The 14,281-nt window shown below is 48.9% G+C and overlaps 2 protein-coding genes across 2 annotated transcripts in view; both read left to right on the top strand.

Moving 5' to 3' along the window:
- LOC131767788 (armadillo-like helical domain containing protein 1) overlaps window positions 1–14,204 on the top strand; it is a 33,998-nt gene extending 19,794 nt beyond the window's left edge. Inside the window, exons 7-12 of the mRNA XM_059083181.2 lie at window positions 12,827–12,949; window positions 13,048–13,120; window positions 13,268–13,397; window positions 13,490–13,567; window positions 13,865–13,946; window positions 14,021–14,204. Coding sequence (XP_058939164.1) covers window positions 12,827–12,949; window positions 13,048–13,120; window positions 13,268–13,397; window positions 13,490–13,567; window positions 13,865–13,946; window positions 14,021–14,139 — 605 coding nt within the window. The 3' untranslated portion in view covers window positions 14,140–14,204. The remainder of the gene's footprint in view (window positions 1–12,826; window positions 12,950–13,047; window positions 13,121–13,267; window positions 13,398–13,489; window positions 13,568–13,864; window positions 13,947–14,020) is intronic.
- RPS8 (ribosomal protein S8) overlaps window positions 1–14,281 on the top strand; it is a 396,253-nt gene that overhangs the window by 136,496 nt on the left and 245,476 nt on the right. The window lies entirely within an intron of this gene.

Genomic DNA, 14,281 nt, shown 5'->3' with positions numbered 1-14,281 from the left:
CTTGCCCCTACTCCCTGCCACTGCAGCCACAGAGAGCTTGGGCAGAGACAAATGAAGATTCCTTAAAATGCTGCTGTGAAGGCCACATGAAAGGCATTATATTCAAACTTTGCAGAAATCTGCAAAAGCTGTTAAATCAGTCCATCTATATTCATTACCTACTGCTATATAACAAATTACCCTAAAATCCAGTGACTAAAAAAAAAAAATAAACATTTATTACCTCCCACAGTTTTTGTGGGTCAGGAATCTGGGAGCAGCTTAAATGAATGATTCTGGCTCAGGGTGTGTCATGAGACTGCAGTCAGGCACTCATCTGGGGCTGTGGTCATCCGAAGGCATGATCAGGTCTGGAGGACAGGCTTCCAGGGTGGCTCACTTACACGCCTGGCAAGTTAGTGCTGGTTGTTGGCAGGAAGCCTCCGTTCTTCACCATGTGGACCCTGCTATAGGGCTGCTTGAGTGTCCCGACATGTCAGCTGGCTTCTCCCAGAGCGAGTGATCCAAAAGAGAGCAAAGAGAAAGCCCCAATATCTTTCATAATCTAATCTAAGAAGTTGCACATGTCACTTCTGTTTCTCTCTGTTCATTGGAAGCCAGTCACTAAGTTGAGCCCACACCCAAGGGGAGAAGAATTGGGCTCCACCTCTTGAAAGGAAACATACTAAAAACTTCGTGGACATATTTTAAAACCACTGTACCATCTGATAAAAATTGCTGAAAATTTAACAAATAGCTATAAGAAACAAGTTTATGGTAAAATGGAAATGTTTCCGAATTTGGAAAAATGGTCATTTGGAGAATAATTTTTTTTTCTAATTGACCTACAAGCTACGATTAACTTGACATGCTCATAAAATGATCATGTTTCCTATAGTGAAGTTGGAAGTGTGGCTTATCAGCCACAAAGTACAATAGCAGGATTCATGGCTAAGCAAACTGCATTCACTGACACCGTGGACTCCTCTAGAAATGTTAGTACAGGGAAACAGTGGCCCTAAGTAACCAAACAGGACAGACACAGACAAGTCTTTAAATATGTAACATCTCTTCCCCTGTCCTCCAGAGACCTGAAGAGACTGGCAATGGGCAAGAAAATCATTGTTAATTTTCCTGAGGTTCTTTGTTCTGTGAAGTTATGTAGATTCCTAATGCTAAGAAGTATGATTGGGACTTCCCTGGCGGTCCAGTGGCTAAGACTCCGCACTTCCAATGCAGCGGGCCAGGCTTTGATTCCTAGTCAGGGACCTACCCTGACCACCACCCCTCCCCTCACCCCCTGGAAACCATCAATCTTGTCTCTATGGATTCACCTATTCCAGATATTTCATAAAAGTGGAATCATACAATATATGAACTTTTAAAAAATTTTTATTTATTTTATTTATGTATTATGTTTGGCTGTGTTGGGTCTTCGTTGCTGTGCGTGGGTTTTCTCTAGTTGCAGTGAGCAGGCGCTACACTGTTGTGGTGCGTGGGCCTCTCATTGCGGTGGCCTCTCTTGTTGCGGAGCGTGGGCTCTAGGTGTGCGGGCTTCAGTAGTTGTGGCATGTGGGCTCAGTGGGTGTGGCTAACGGGCTCCAGAGCGCAGGCTCAGTAGTTGTGGCACACGGGCCCAGTTGCCGTGCAGCATGTGGGATCTTCCCGGACCAGGGCTCGAACCCGTGTCCCATGCATTGGGAGCCGGATTCTTAACCACTGCGCCACCAGGGAAGCCCTATATGAACTTTTTATCAGGCTTCTTTTGCTTAGCAGACTGTTTTCAAGGTTCATATATGTGGTAGCATGTATCAGTACTTTATTCTTTTCTTTTCTTTTCTTTTTCGGTTGCACTGCGCGGCTTGCAGGATCTTAGTTCCCCGACCAGGGATTGAACCCAGGCCACCACAGTGAAAGCGCTGAGTCCTAACCACTGGACCACCAGGGAATCCCAGTACTCTGTTCTTTATTATGGCTGAATAATATTCCATTGTATGGATATACCACAGTTTGTCTCTCCATTCATCTGCTGATGGACATTTGAGCTGTTTCCACCTTTTGGCCATTGTGAATAGAGCTTCTATGAACATGCATGCACATGTATTTGTTTGAGTGCCTGTTTGCAATTCTTTTGGGTATACACCTAGGAGTGGATTTGCCAGGTCATATGGTAATTCCATTTAATCTTTTGAGGAACCGTCAACCTGTTTTCCACAGCAACTGAACCATTTTACATTCCCACCAGCAATGTTTGAGTGTTCCAATTTCTCCATATCCTTGCCCACACTTGTTATTGTCCAAATATATATATATAGCTATCCTAGTGGATGTGGAGTGGTGGTACCTCATTGCAGATTTGATATGCATTTACCTAACGACTAAAGATGTTGAACGTCTTTTCGTGTGCTTGTTGATGTTTATGTTTCTTCCTTGGAGAACTATCTATCCAAGTCCTATGCCCATTTTAAAACTTGGGTTGTCTATTTGCTGTTGAATTGTAAGAGTTCTTTATACATTCTGAATACTAGAATGGTTTCTCCCATTCTGTTGTTATCTTTTCACTTTTTTGACAATGTACTTTGTTGGTTTACTTTTAAATAACTTAAGTTTTTCATTCATTCATTCATTTATTCAACAAGAGCAGGCACTGGGCTGGGCACTGTGTATACAGTGACAAATGAAACAAAGTCCCTGCTGTCCTAGAACTTTGTTACAGAAGCAATAATCATAGTAATAATAACTGGCGATCACTACCAGTGACTGAGGATGACTATGTCCCAGGCACTGTTCTAGCTCTTTCATCGTCTCCAGTGATGCTCAGGATAATTCTGAGGAGTACATAGTATTATCATCCCCGGTTTACAGGTGAGGAAACTGAGGCACAGAGCAATTAAATAGCCTGTCCAAAGTCTCAAAGATGTTAAGCGGGAAAGTTCTGGGTCACACCCAGACAGTCTGACTCCTGCACCCATCTCCTCACCACCACACTCTCTTGTCTCCCCAGTGTTACGAGAACAAGACTTTCTTCTTTGTTTTTACCAGTTTCAAGCAGCACACAAAACCTGAGGATAGACAACATCATTATTATTACAATAAAACATATTTTTTAAAATTATGTGTCTCAGCTCCATGCCCTTCACAAGGTCAAGCAAATATTAAAAGATTTCTTTTTTTTTTTTTTTTTTTTGGTGATATGCGGGCCTCTCACTGCTGTGGCCTCTCCCGTTGCGGAGCACAGGCTCCGGACGCGCAGGCCCAGCGGCCATGGCTCACGGGCCCAACCGCTCCGCGGCATGTGGGATCTTCCCGGACCGGGGCACGAACCCGTGACCCCTGCATCGGCAGGCGGATTCTCAACCACTGCGCCACCAGGGAAGCCCTAAAAGATTTCATTTTTAAAACTACAGCTTTTGCCCCGTAGAACCTTGTGCTTTTGTTTCCTCCTCTGAGTTGACACGAGGAGTAGTGTCAGCCTTTCCTGCTGTGTAAGAGGAACAGGTCCTGTGTAACTTCAATGAACAACAGTCACAAGGCTCTGACACTAAAGGACAGTTTCACATAAAAACCTACTGAATGTTTTTAAAAGATACATTATTTCTCCAAAATTACATGAGCCCTTCAGCTGCGACACTTAGCATTTGTAAGTTTTATTATACAGTCTTCCAAAGTTTTTTAAAAATAGAAAGTCCTTGGGAAAGACTTGTTTCTAATTGCCCAGTTGGCCTGGCCCTAAACACTGTGTCCGCCAGGGCCTGATACTGTCTCCCCTCACCCCACCCTGCACCTGGTGTGGGGTGTGCCGCTCAGGTGACAGGGAGCACAGGCTGGTTGGGCTTGGCGAGACGGGCCCAGTAGGGCAGATGCCAATGGGAGCCACACCTTGGTAATTATTGATTCAGCAACAGGTATACCACCATAGCACGTAACACTAATTACCTTGTTGCTTGGCTCTTTTTTCTTTTTAATAAATTTATTTATTTACTTATTTATTTATTTTGGCTGCATTAGGTCTTCGTTGCTGCGCCCAGGCTTTCTCTAGTTGCAGCGAGAGGGGGCTACTCTTCGATGCGGTGCGTGGGCTTCTCACCGCGGTGGCTTCTCTTTGTTGCGGAGCATGGGCTCTAGGAGCGCGGGCTTCAGTAGTTGTGGCACACGGGCTCCGTAGCTGTGGCTGGCTCCTCTAGAGCGCAGGCTCAGTAGTTGTGGCTCACGGGCTTTGTTGCTCCGCGGCATGTGGGATCTTCCCGGACCAGGGCTCGAACCCGCGTTTCCTGCATTGGCAGGCGGAGTCTTAACCACTGCGCCACCAGGGAAGTCCCTTGACTGGCTTTTTTAAACAAAATACTGCATAAAATATATTTTTAATGTTTCAACTTTGGGCTTTGAACAGGATTTGGTAAAAGAGGTGGCAGAATGTACAGAGGTCAAAGACAGGATGTAATTGGTCAGGAAGACGCCTGGCACGGGTCATTTCCTTACAACAGTGGAATCTGCCCAATTTATTCATACCCCAACTCTGCTGGAAAAGGAAGCAAAGCTGCGTATGGATGGCACTGAGGTGCACTTCCTTAGTGTGGCCAGCAGGTGGCAGTCTTGTCCGGATGTGAGGACAAAGAAGGGGGGCACTGATTTTCCCAGGCTCTAGGAGCAAAGAATTGTAAAACCAACCTCATCAGTGATGAGTGCCTTGGCAACGGTTGCCTGACAGAGCCACAATTCCCAGGTGCCATGCCATTTCTGAGGCACGTTTGCCACATGAATACGAAGCCTGCTGCAACAGCTCTGTCTCCCATTCACTGCAATTCCCGGGGCAAGTCTTTGTTCTGGGTTTCTGTATCTATCAGACAGGTGATCACAGAGCTTTCTTCTGGTGCTGACAGGCTGTGGGCTCCGTGGTTACTCTTTGGATTGGAGGAATCCTTCCCCTTGCACTCCAGTTTCCATCGAGTGTCGGTGGCATGCTCCTTGCATCTGTTTTGTTTACTGCAGTTTCAGTCAGCACTGGTGCTGACTGTAACTGACACATACCCAATCTGTTATTTGTCCAATGAATGGGCATAGGTCCTGCAGAGCTGCTTCTCAGCCTCAATGGGCATGAACTCTCAAACTACAAACCCCCCTGATCCCACCCTCCTCCCTGAGGACTCTGATCCCTTCCTTCCCAGACCCCACACTTTTCTGTCTTCCTCCTATCTCTCTGGAAACTATTTCTCAGCCCTTAATACAACCCTTTTCCTCCACCAGTCCCTTAAGTGTTGGTTTCTTTTTCTCCTAGGAATCAGTCCCAGGTCTTCTTCTCTTCTCTTCCTTTTGATTCTGTGGTACCTCATCCACTCCCATGGTTTTAATTACCACTTATAATGATAGAAACAATAATAGCTCACTTTATTATAGAGTATTGACTGTATACTGAGTACTGCTCTAGCTCATTACTCATTTAGTCCTCACAACAAGCTGATGAGGCAGATATCACTATTATTCCCATTTTATGGATGAAGTGCAGAGTGGCTGAGTGACCACTGTGCAGCTCAGACCTCTCTCCCGAGCCCGAGAGCCTGACCCTCATATCCACTTGCCTTCTGGACATCTCACCTTGGATGTCACTGACACGTTCAGAATTAGACTCCTGATGTCATACAGAGTGAAGTAAGTCAGAAAGAGAAAAAAAAATACCGTATGCTAACACATATATATGGAATCTTAAAAAAAAAAAATGGTTCTGATGAACCTAGGGGCAGGACAGGAATAAAGACGCAGATGTACATAATGGACTTGAGGACACGGGGTGGGGGAAGGGTAAGCTGGGATGAAGTGAGAGAGTGGCATGGACATATATACACTACCAAATGTAAAATAGATAGCTAGTGGGAAGCAGCCACATAGCACAGAGAGATCAGCTCGGTGCTTTGTGTCCACCGAGAGGGGTGGGATAGGGAGGGTGGGAGGGAGGTGCAAGAGGGAGGGGATATGGGGATATATGTATGCATATAGCTGATTCACTTTGTTATACAGCAGAAACTAACACAACATTCTAAAGCAATTATACTCCAATAAAGATGTTTAAAAAAATTAGACTCCTGGTATTCTTGCTCCAAACCTTTCATTCTCTGAGGTCCCAATCTCAGCAAAAAGCATCCAATCACCCAGTTAGACATGTGGGTAATTGTAATCTCCTCCTGCTTCCCACCTTCAACCAACTTCTAATAAGACAAGTCAACTCTAATTCCTTAATATCATTGAGATCTATTCTGCCTTCTCCATTCTATCTCCACTGCTATAATTCAGGTCTTTGTATTTCTCACATCTACACTGATCTCTATCTCTCCAGCATGGTACCCACACAGTCTATTTTCCTGGTCCTCCACCAGAGAGGCTGCCGTGGAGCTTAGTTTAACAGTGAAGAATATGAGGTTTGGAATCCAACAGAGTTATTTCACTACTCATTAGCTGTTTGAGCTTGGGCAAGCTTGTCAATTTTTCTGAGTCTTAGTCCTCCCTGAAATGAAAGATGAGAAAACATCTGCTCTACAGGGTAGTTGGTACATGCAAAGCCTCCAGAAGCTGGGGCTGGCCTGCCTACACAGCCTTAGCTCTCACTCCATGACCCACCACGCTGCATCCAGGCAGACCTCCCTGTTTGCCTGGCTACCAGAGTGGCACACACTATCCAACATGGCACTCACCACATTCTCCCTCCCAGTCCTTCTCTTCTCCCCATGGCCTTGCTAGTTCATGTGCCACCTTCTCCAGGGAAGTCTTCTTCTGATTCTATATCCCCCATGACCTCAGCAGGCCCTCTCACCAGCCTGGCTTCCTTTGTGTTCCCATGGCTCTTTTGACACCAAATCATAAATGCCCATTACTTAGCTGGTACTCTCCAATGGACAGTGTCGTCCCTGAGGGCAGGGATTATGTTAGTCCTCCTCATAGCCAAGGAATCTGGCACAGAGAAGATGCTCAATTATCATTTTGTTAGATGAATGAATCAGCCAATGAATAAATCAGTGACTGCTTCAATTTAGGACAGTTGGGTGTTGTCAACACCACAGGCTTCAGGCAAAGCTGCCAATGGCAGCAGTCTCCTATTCCCTTTGCTTTCTGAATGAGGAAGCTATGCTGAGTAATTTGCACAGTGTATGAAGTTGTAACTGGCTGTGGTTCTTCTGGAGGTATTTGTGCAGGGAATAGCACTTCCACTTAGGGTGTAAACAGCGGCACCTGTGAAATTTAAAACTCAATCAAAAGTGATTCAGTGGGGGCTTGCCTGGTGGCGCAGTGTTAAGAATCTGCCAGCCAATGCAGGGGACACAGGTTCGAGCCCTGGTCCGGGAAGAAACCACATGCCACGGAGCAACTAAGACCATGCACCACAACTACAGAGCCGGTGCTCTAGAGCCCGTGAGCCACAACTACTGAGCCCAAGTGCCACAACTCCTGAAGCCCGTGCGCCTACAGCTCGTGCTCTGCAACAAGAGAAGCCACCCAGTGAGAAGCCCGCGCACTTCAATGAAGAGTAGCCCCCGCTCACCGCAACCAGAGAAAAGCCCGCGCACAGCAACAAACACCCAACGCAGCCAAAAATAAAAGTAAATGCATGAGTGATTCAGCGGGGAATTCCCTGGCGGTCCAGCAGTTAGGACTCGGTGCTTTAATGCCGCAGCCCAGGTTCGATCCCTGGTCGGGGAACTAAGATCCCACAAGCCGAGTGGCCCGGCCAGAAAAAAAAAAAAAAAAAAAAAAAGTGATTCAGTGAATAAATCTTCATTTTGCCAAGGATCCCCATACATAATCAAGAAGCAGATACATAATCAGTGAAGGCTCAAGCATTTAGTGCAAAGTGAAGAGGCAGAACCAGGTAGTTGTCTCCTGGAGAGCTTGGTCCCATGTGGGCAGAGAATGCCATTGGTGGTCAGGGAAATTTCATTAAAATATCCTCATCCATTCATTTTTACCCTGAATGTTCACCTAGCCACTTCTTGCTGCAGGAAAAGCTATCTGAAGCACAGGTTGGCATTTTTTCCAGGGCATCCTGGCACTAAGGTGCCACCAGCTTGTGCCTGGGAAGAGCCCAGCGACTACTGAGAGCTGCGCTGCAGCTGACCAGGCCGCTATAGTCAGATATGAGGAGGAGCCAACCACTCAGACCCCAAAACCAAGCAGCACTAATTCAAGAAAAGGGAAGAAAAGGTTTCACAACCAAACAATAAAAGAACAGGTGAGAAAGACTTGTGGATTGCAGGCACCAGGCTATAGCTGCCAAGTGGCCAGAGGCATCCCAGGCTGCATTGTTATCCAGGTGGGAGAGCGTTTGGGTGAAGACGGGGAGGCTCAGTGTCCTGGTCCCTTTCCCTCCACAGGGTTGCTGGCTCTGTGATTCCAAATTAGAACCATATCTGAGCAATAAGAGGTTGGGGTAGGGTGTAGTTGGGATTATGAGGGCTACCCCAGGAGACCTGGATGAAAGGGAAAGTGCCGAAGCAGTGGCCAGCTGTTTCTGAAGCAGCTTGGCCCACAGAGGAAAGGGGCTGTCCCAGAGGCCTGTCCCCAGAGTACCAAGCACTGGAGGGGTGGCACCAGACATCCTTGAGGATCTTCCTCGTGGGAGAGTAACTCTTTGATTCTGTGATTGGGAAGAACAGGCTGACACCAACTGGGGTTCATTCCAGGAATGCAAAGCTGGTTCAATACCCCAAAGTCAACCAGTTTTATCTACCAAATTAACAGACTAAAGAAGGAAAATCACATTATTGTATATCAATCATTGCAGAAAATGCATGTGACAAAATTCACAACTCATTCGTAATGTAAAATTCCCAGAAAAATAGGACTAGAGAAGAGCTTCCCTGAGAATTCCCTGGCGCTTCACTGGTTGGGACTCCACACTTTCACTGCCAAGGGCCCGGGTTCAATTCCTGGTTGGGGAACTACGATCCCACAAGCCATGCGGCACGCCGGGGGGCGTGGGGGGGGAGGAAAAACGGAAAGAGTGAGAGAACAACTTCCCCATCTTGATAAAAAGCATCTACAAAAGAAGAAAATCTACAGCTAACATTATACTTAATAACGAAAGACTGAAGGCTTTCCCCCTAAATTCAGGAACAGAGCCACTGTGTCTGCTAAAGGATTACTTCTAGCAAAAGAAAAATAATCCTAGGAGACAATTCTCTACAGGTCTTTCACGTTTCTGCATACCTTGTAAATGAAATACTTACTGTTCTTTGTTCCAGACTATCTTTTCAAGGATGTTTGTTTAGCAAACAGCTTTGGAAAATAAAGATAGTTTCGGGACTTCCCTGGTGGCGCAGTGCTTAAGAATCTGCCTGCCAATGCAGGGGACTCAAGTTTGATCCCCGGTCCGGGAAGATCCCACACACCACGGAGCAACTAAACCTGTGTGCCACAACTGCTGAGCCTGCGCTGTAAAGCCTGCGAGCCACAACTACTGAGCCTGCGTGCCACAACTACTGAAGCCCGCGCGCCTAGAGCCCGTGCTCCGCAACAAGAGAAGCCACCACGATGAGAAGCCCGTGCACCGCAACGAAGAGTAGACCTTGCTCGCCGTAACTAGAGAAACCCCGCGTGCAGCAACGAAGACCCAATGCAGCCATAAATAAGTAAGTAAGTGAATAAATAAATAAATGATAAAGTCCATACATTTAAAAAAAGAAAGGAAAAGAAAGATAGTGTCCCCTTTAGAGCAAAGGGCAGGCATACTTACTGACTGCTATATAACATTCAGGTTCTCTGAAATCAGGGTTCCTCTTTGTAATAAAATCCATTGCATAACCAGGCATTCATCTGTGTTACTTCCATGGGACTTGGGGGCAAAGGGAACTGATGCAAAAAGAGAAAACCCATATAATCAATATGAAGACTATAAAAGGAGACATCATTATAGATGGTACTTTCATTAAAATGATTTTTTAAATGACATACTGAAAACTTCTTGCAATCTGTTTGAAAATTTAGATGAAAACAGTGAGAAAACATAATTTACCAAGACATACTCGAGAAGTAGAAAACCCAGACTGTCCTCTAACCATTAAAGAAAATGAATCAGTGATTAATGTTTTCCGTAAGATCAGAAGCTTCAGAGAATTCTATCAAACATTCAAGAAAAAATTCTAGTCTTAAACTCTTCCAGACATTAGAAAAAGATAGTACATCTTTTCCAAAAATCCCTTTCACATACTCTCCTGGAGGAGTGCCCATAGCACAGGAATAGACACCAGCCTTGGAGAGTGACAATCAGTTAAGGAGAGAGTGGCAAATGTAGCTAAGTGTACTCTGGCCTCTCTTCACATCACTTGTCTTTTTTTGTTTTTTTTTTTTTTCAGCTGCCGTTGGGTCTCCGTTGTGGTGCGTGGGCTTCTCGTTGCAGTGGCTTCTCTTGTTGTGGAGCGCTGGCTCAGTAGTTGAGGCACACGGGCTCAGTAGTTGTGGCGCACGGGCTTAGGTGCTCCGCGACGTGTGAGATCTTCCCAGGCCAGGGCTCGAACCCGTGTCCCCTGCATTGGCAGGCGGATTCCTAACCACTGTGCCACCAGGGAAGTCCCAGATCGCTTGTCTTTTACCTTTTACTAAAGATTTTGTGGAGAGGAATGTGTGGGAGGTTGCCTTCTCATCTAAGAGGGAAAGTTTCCAATGTTTCATCTATTGGGTATGACCTTTGCTATAGTTTTTTGTAGATAGCTCTTACCCCACTGAGATTCCATTTTTCCAAACTTTCTTTCTATTAAGATGATATATGTGCATTCCTAGATGGCACCTTATTCCTTTTACATACTGCTAGACTCAATTTGCTAATATTTTGTGTAGAAATTTTGCATCTATGTTCACGAGTGAGGTTGCTATATAACTTCTCTAGAGCCTCACTTACAGCTGGGGGCAGCGAATCAGAGAACCCAGTTCCCAACCTACAACTTAAATTTGGAACTGCTTTCTAAAACAACAAGTTGGCTGTTATCTTCTATTTCTTAACTAGGAACCTCTTTATATTTCTACCCATCAGCCATTTGTCTTTGAAAATCCACATACTTACCCTTATTTGAGTAAAACCTCAGAAGATTCCACTACCAATTCTCTAGTGTTTCCCTCCACGAAAGTCTTTACAACACACAAAAGATGTCATTAAACTGGGGAGAAATGTGTATGTGTGCACCATGCATGCCCATCCTCCCATATACTCGTTGGTCCCCCAACGTGGGCGGTGCCTTTGTACCTGCCAACAAAAGCCTTTCTTCCACTGTGGAGAATTACCCCCTAAACATGTTCTTACTGGGTAAAAGCTCCTGACAAGAAAATAAAAGGTGGGACTTCCCTGGTGGCGTAGTGGCTAAGAATCCACCTGCCAACGCAGGGGACACGGGCGCGAGCGCTGATCCGGGAAGACCCCACATGTCGCCGAGCAACTAAGCCCGTGCGCCACAACTACTGAGCCCGAGTGCCACAACTACTGAAGCCCCCGCGCCTAGAGCCGGTGCGCCACAACAAGAGAAGCCACTGCAAGGAGAGGCCCGCGCAGCGCAACAAAGACTAGCCCCCCTGCTCGCCACAACTCGAGAAGGCCCGTGCACAGTAACAAAGACCCAACGCAGCCATAAATAAATAGATTTTTTTTAATGTTTATAAAGAAAATAAAACATTAATTTTTGTTTTTCAAACAGATAATACTGTTAATATTTCTCACGTAGTCGACACTGCCTTCCGGTATGCAGATGAGCTAGTCAGGGAAACAACTTTGCCCTCGAAGTAAGTGGAGAGGCCAGCAGCACTTGACTCTGCAGCTGGGGGGACAGCTCATTTCTGAGCCCTGTCTTCCATGCAGCAAGCACTTGTGTTTACCCGCTGTCCTATCACACCACATTACCTGCCCCCTTCCAGCTCTGCCTGTCTGGGGTTCTTTTCCCTTTACAGAAATAGTCAGTCCTCTGCCATCTTCCCAGGCTCTCCCACAGCCCACCGACCCCTTTTATAGCACTTGTCACCAAACTGTTCGCCGGGCACAAGAGGCGTCCTATGCAGACTTGCCAAAAGGCTGAGTCGATGCCGGATGGAATGAATGACTGCGAAGCAGCTACAGAAAATGCCCTCTTTAAATTCTAGTCCCCTCCTCCTTCCTAACCGAATCTTTCCCTCCTTTTGCCTCCACCACTACCTAGCTCTGGTACCTTAGGCAAGTGCTTTACCTCCCTGTGCCTCATTCCCTCAAATGTCCCATAGGGATAAGTCATCGTGCTATTGCAAAATGAAGCTCGTTGGTCACAGGGAGCGTCACTGGGACGCTGAACGGAGAGCCCTCAGCACAGAGCCTAGGCAAACAAGGCCTCAATAAGGGTTCGTCAGAAAGGGAAGCTTCTCTCAACTGCTGTCTACCTTGCCTCCTTTCTCATTTTCTGCTCCACATCCCCACCCACTTGCTCTGTCTCCCTCTCACCCCTTGTCTTTCCCCATCCGGTCTCCCTTTGAAGACCCCCGGTCCTTCCCTCCTCCACCAAACCTTCTAGATTCCTCAAAGCCCTTTGGCGGCCCTACCTCTGTGGGGCCTCCAGCTCTTTTCAGCCTCTGAGCCTCCAACCCTTCTTCCTCCGGCTCTGGCTGGTTCTGTGAGTCCCAGGGCGCCTCGGCCTCCTCCTCCCTCTCCCCTTGAACCACGAGCTCCAGAAGGGCAGGACTGAGGGGTCGCCGGCCCAGCTCCCCCCACGCCTGGCACAGTGCTGGCCAGTAAGAGGTGCTAAGAAAGGTCGATAAAGAGTTCGGGGGGCAGGGGGTGCTGCTTCCCGGCGAGGGCGAGGGCGAGGGCGGGGAGTGGAGCGGCGTGCCTCTCCAGCGCCCCTGCCTTCCCCAGCCATCGAGCTGATCAAGGACCTGGTCAACTACGACGTGTGCCCAGCGCTGCTCAAGGGCCTCGTGGCGCTGCTGATACCGTCCTTCAAGGAGACCAGCAAACAGCAGTCCCAGATCGTCAGCGGTAGGGACCCGCTGGGATCGGGGTGGTGGACCCCGACGGGGCAGGGTGGAAGACGAGGGGGAGGGGTCCTCCAGCCTCACGGCCGCTCCCTCCTCCAGACTCTTCGGTTCTGCAGCTCGCCGCCCACCTGCCGTTGTTCTTGCAGCAGGCCGCGGCCGCCAAGGCCATCGGGTAAGCGGGCGGCAGGTGGTGGGCGGATGCGGCAAGCCAGGCCCGGCGCTGCCCGCGGGCCCCCAAGAGCGCTCCGGCCGCCGGAGGGTCCCACGGGGCCGCCGCAGCCCGAATCCCACCCCCACCCACACGCCACCCCCCGCCCAGGATCCTGGCGCGAGGCAACACGAGCCTGGCCGAGGAGATGCTGCCCCTGCGCGTGGTGCACAGCCTCATGGCCGCCATGGGCAACATGGACCACAGCAACAGCCAGCGGCAGGCCAGCCTCACGCTAGAGGTGCGCCGGGCGGCCGGGCGGCGGGCGGCGTGGCCGCGCGGCGGGCCCAGCGCGTGGGCACGGCAGTCACGCCCCCTCGCCCGCCCACGCAGTACTTTGTGCAGTTATTCCCAGCGGTGGAGGAGCACGTGCGCAGGGCCATGGGGGAGGAACTCTACAAGCTCTTCCGTGTAAGTGCTCCCGCCCCGCCGCGCCCCGCGGGACAGCACAGTCACCCGTGTGCACCCCAGCGCACGACCCCTCCCCTTGTACACCCCACACACAGATCGGCCTCGGGGCCGGCGGCGGGAGGGACTGCCCTGGCTTGGGCTTCTCCACCTGGCACCCTTCCAAGGTCCCCTTTCCTGCCCTTCCAGTCAGGCCTAGAGCCTGACCGCAGCCTGCAACCTCCATCTGCCCACGCCCAACTCCAAGTCCAGGCTGCCTGCCCTGGCATCCAGCCCAGTTCCCCTTGCTCCTGTCCTCAGAGCAACGCCGAGGACTTGTACGGGAAAATAGATAGCATTCAGGCGGACATCTTGGCGGCCAACAAAGTCAATGTCACCAAAGGTGAGTGGGGTGTGAGGGGGCCTGGAGCAGAGGTGCGGCGGCACCCAGACTCAGGCTCATCTCCCTGTCCCCAGAGCTGTATCTCAGTGGCCTCTCCGACAGCACCATGAGCTCTTACTTTGGCCACTGTAACCAGGGTGAGGTGGCCTACATCACACACTTCCAGAAGGAGGCTGTGGAAGAAAAGGAGTAACAGAGCCTCCAAGGCAAGCCAGGAGGCCAAGGCTGTGTGGCAGGGAAGCCTGGCAGAAGGAAGGAGCCGGGGCCAAGCTCCGGTTGACTCCTCTTGGCCCTTGGTGGGAGGCTGGGGTTCTGCCCGCCAGAAGGGGAAAAGG

The sequence above is a fragment of the Kogia breviceps genome, chromosome 1, assembly GCF_026419965.1.
Source record: "Kogia breviceps isolate mKogBre1 chromosome 1, mKogBre1 haplotype 1, whole genome shotgun sequence".
NCBI lineage: Eukaryota > Metazoa > Chordata > Mammalia > Artiodactyla > Physeteridae > Kogia > Kogia breviceps.
Note: the sequence above shows the minus strand (reverse complement) of the source record. Positions and strands in the feature narration are given on the sequence as shown.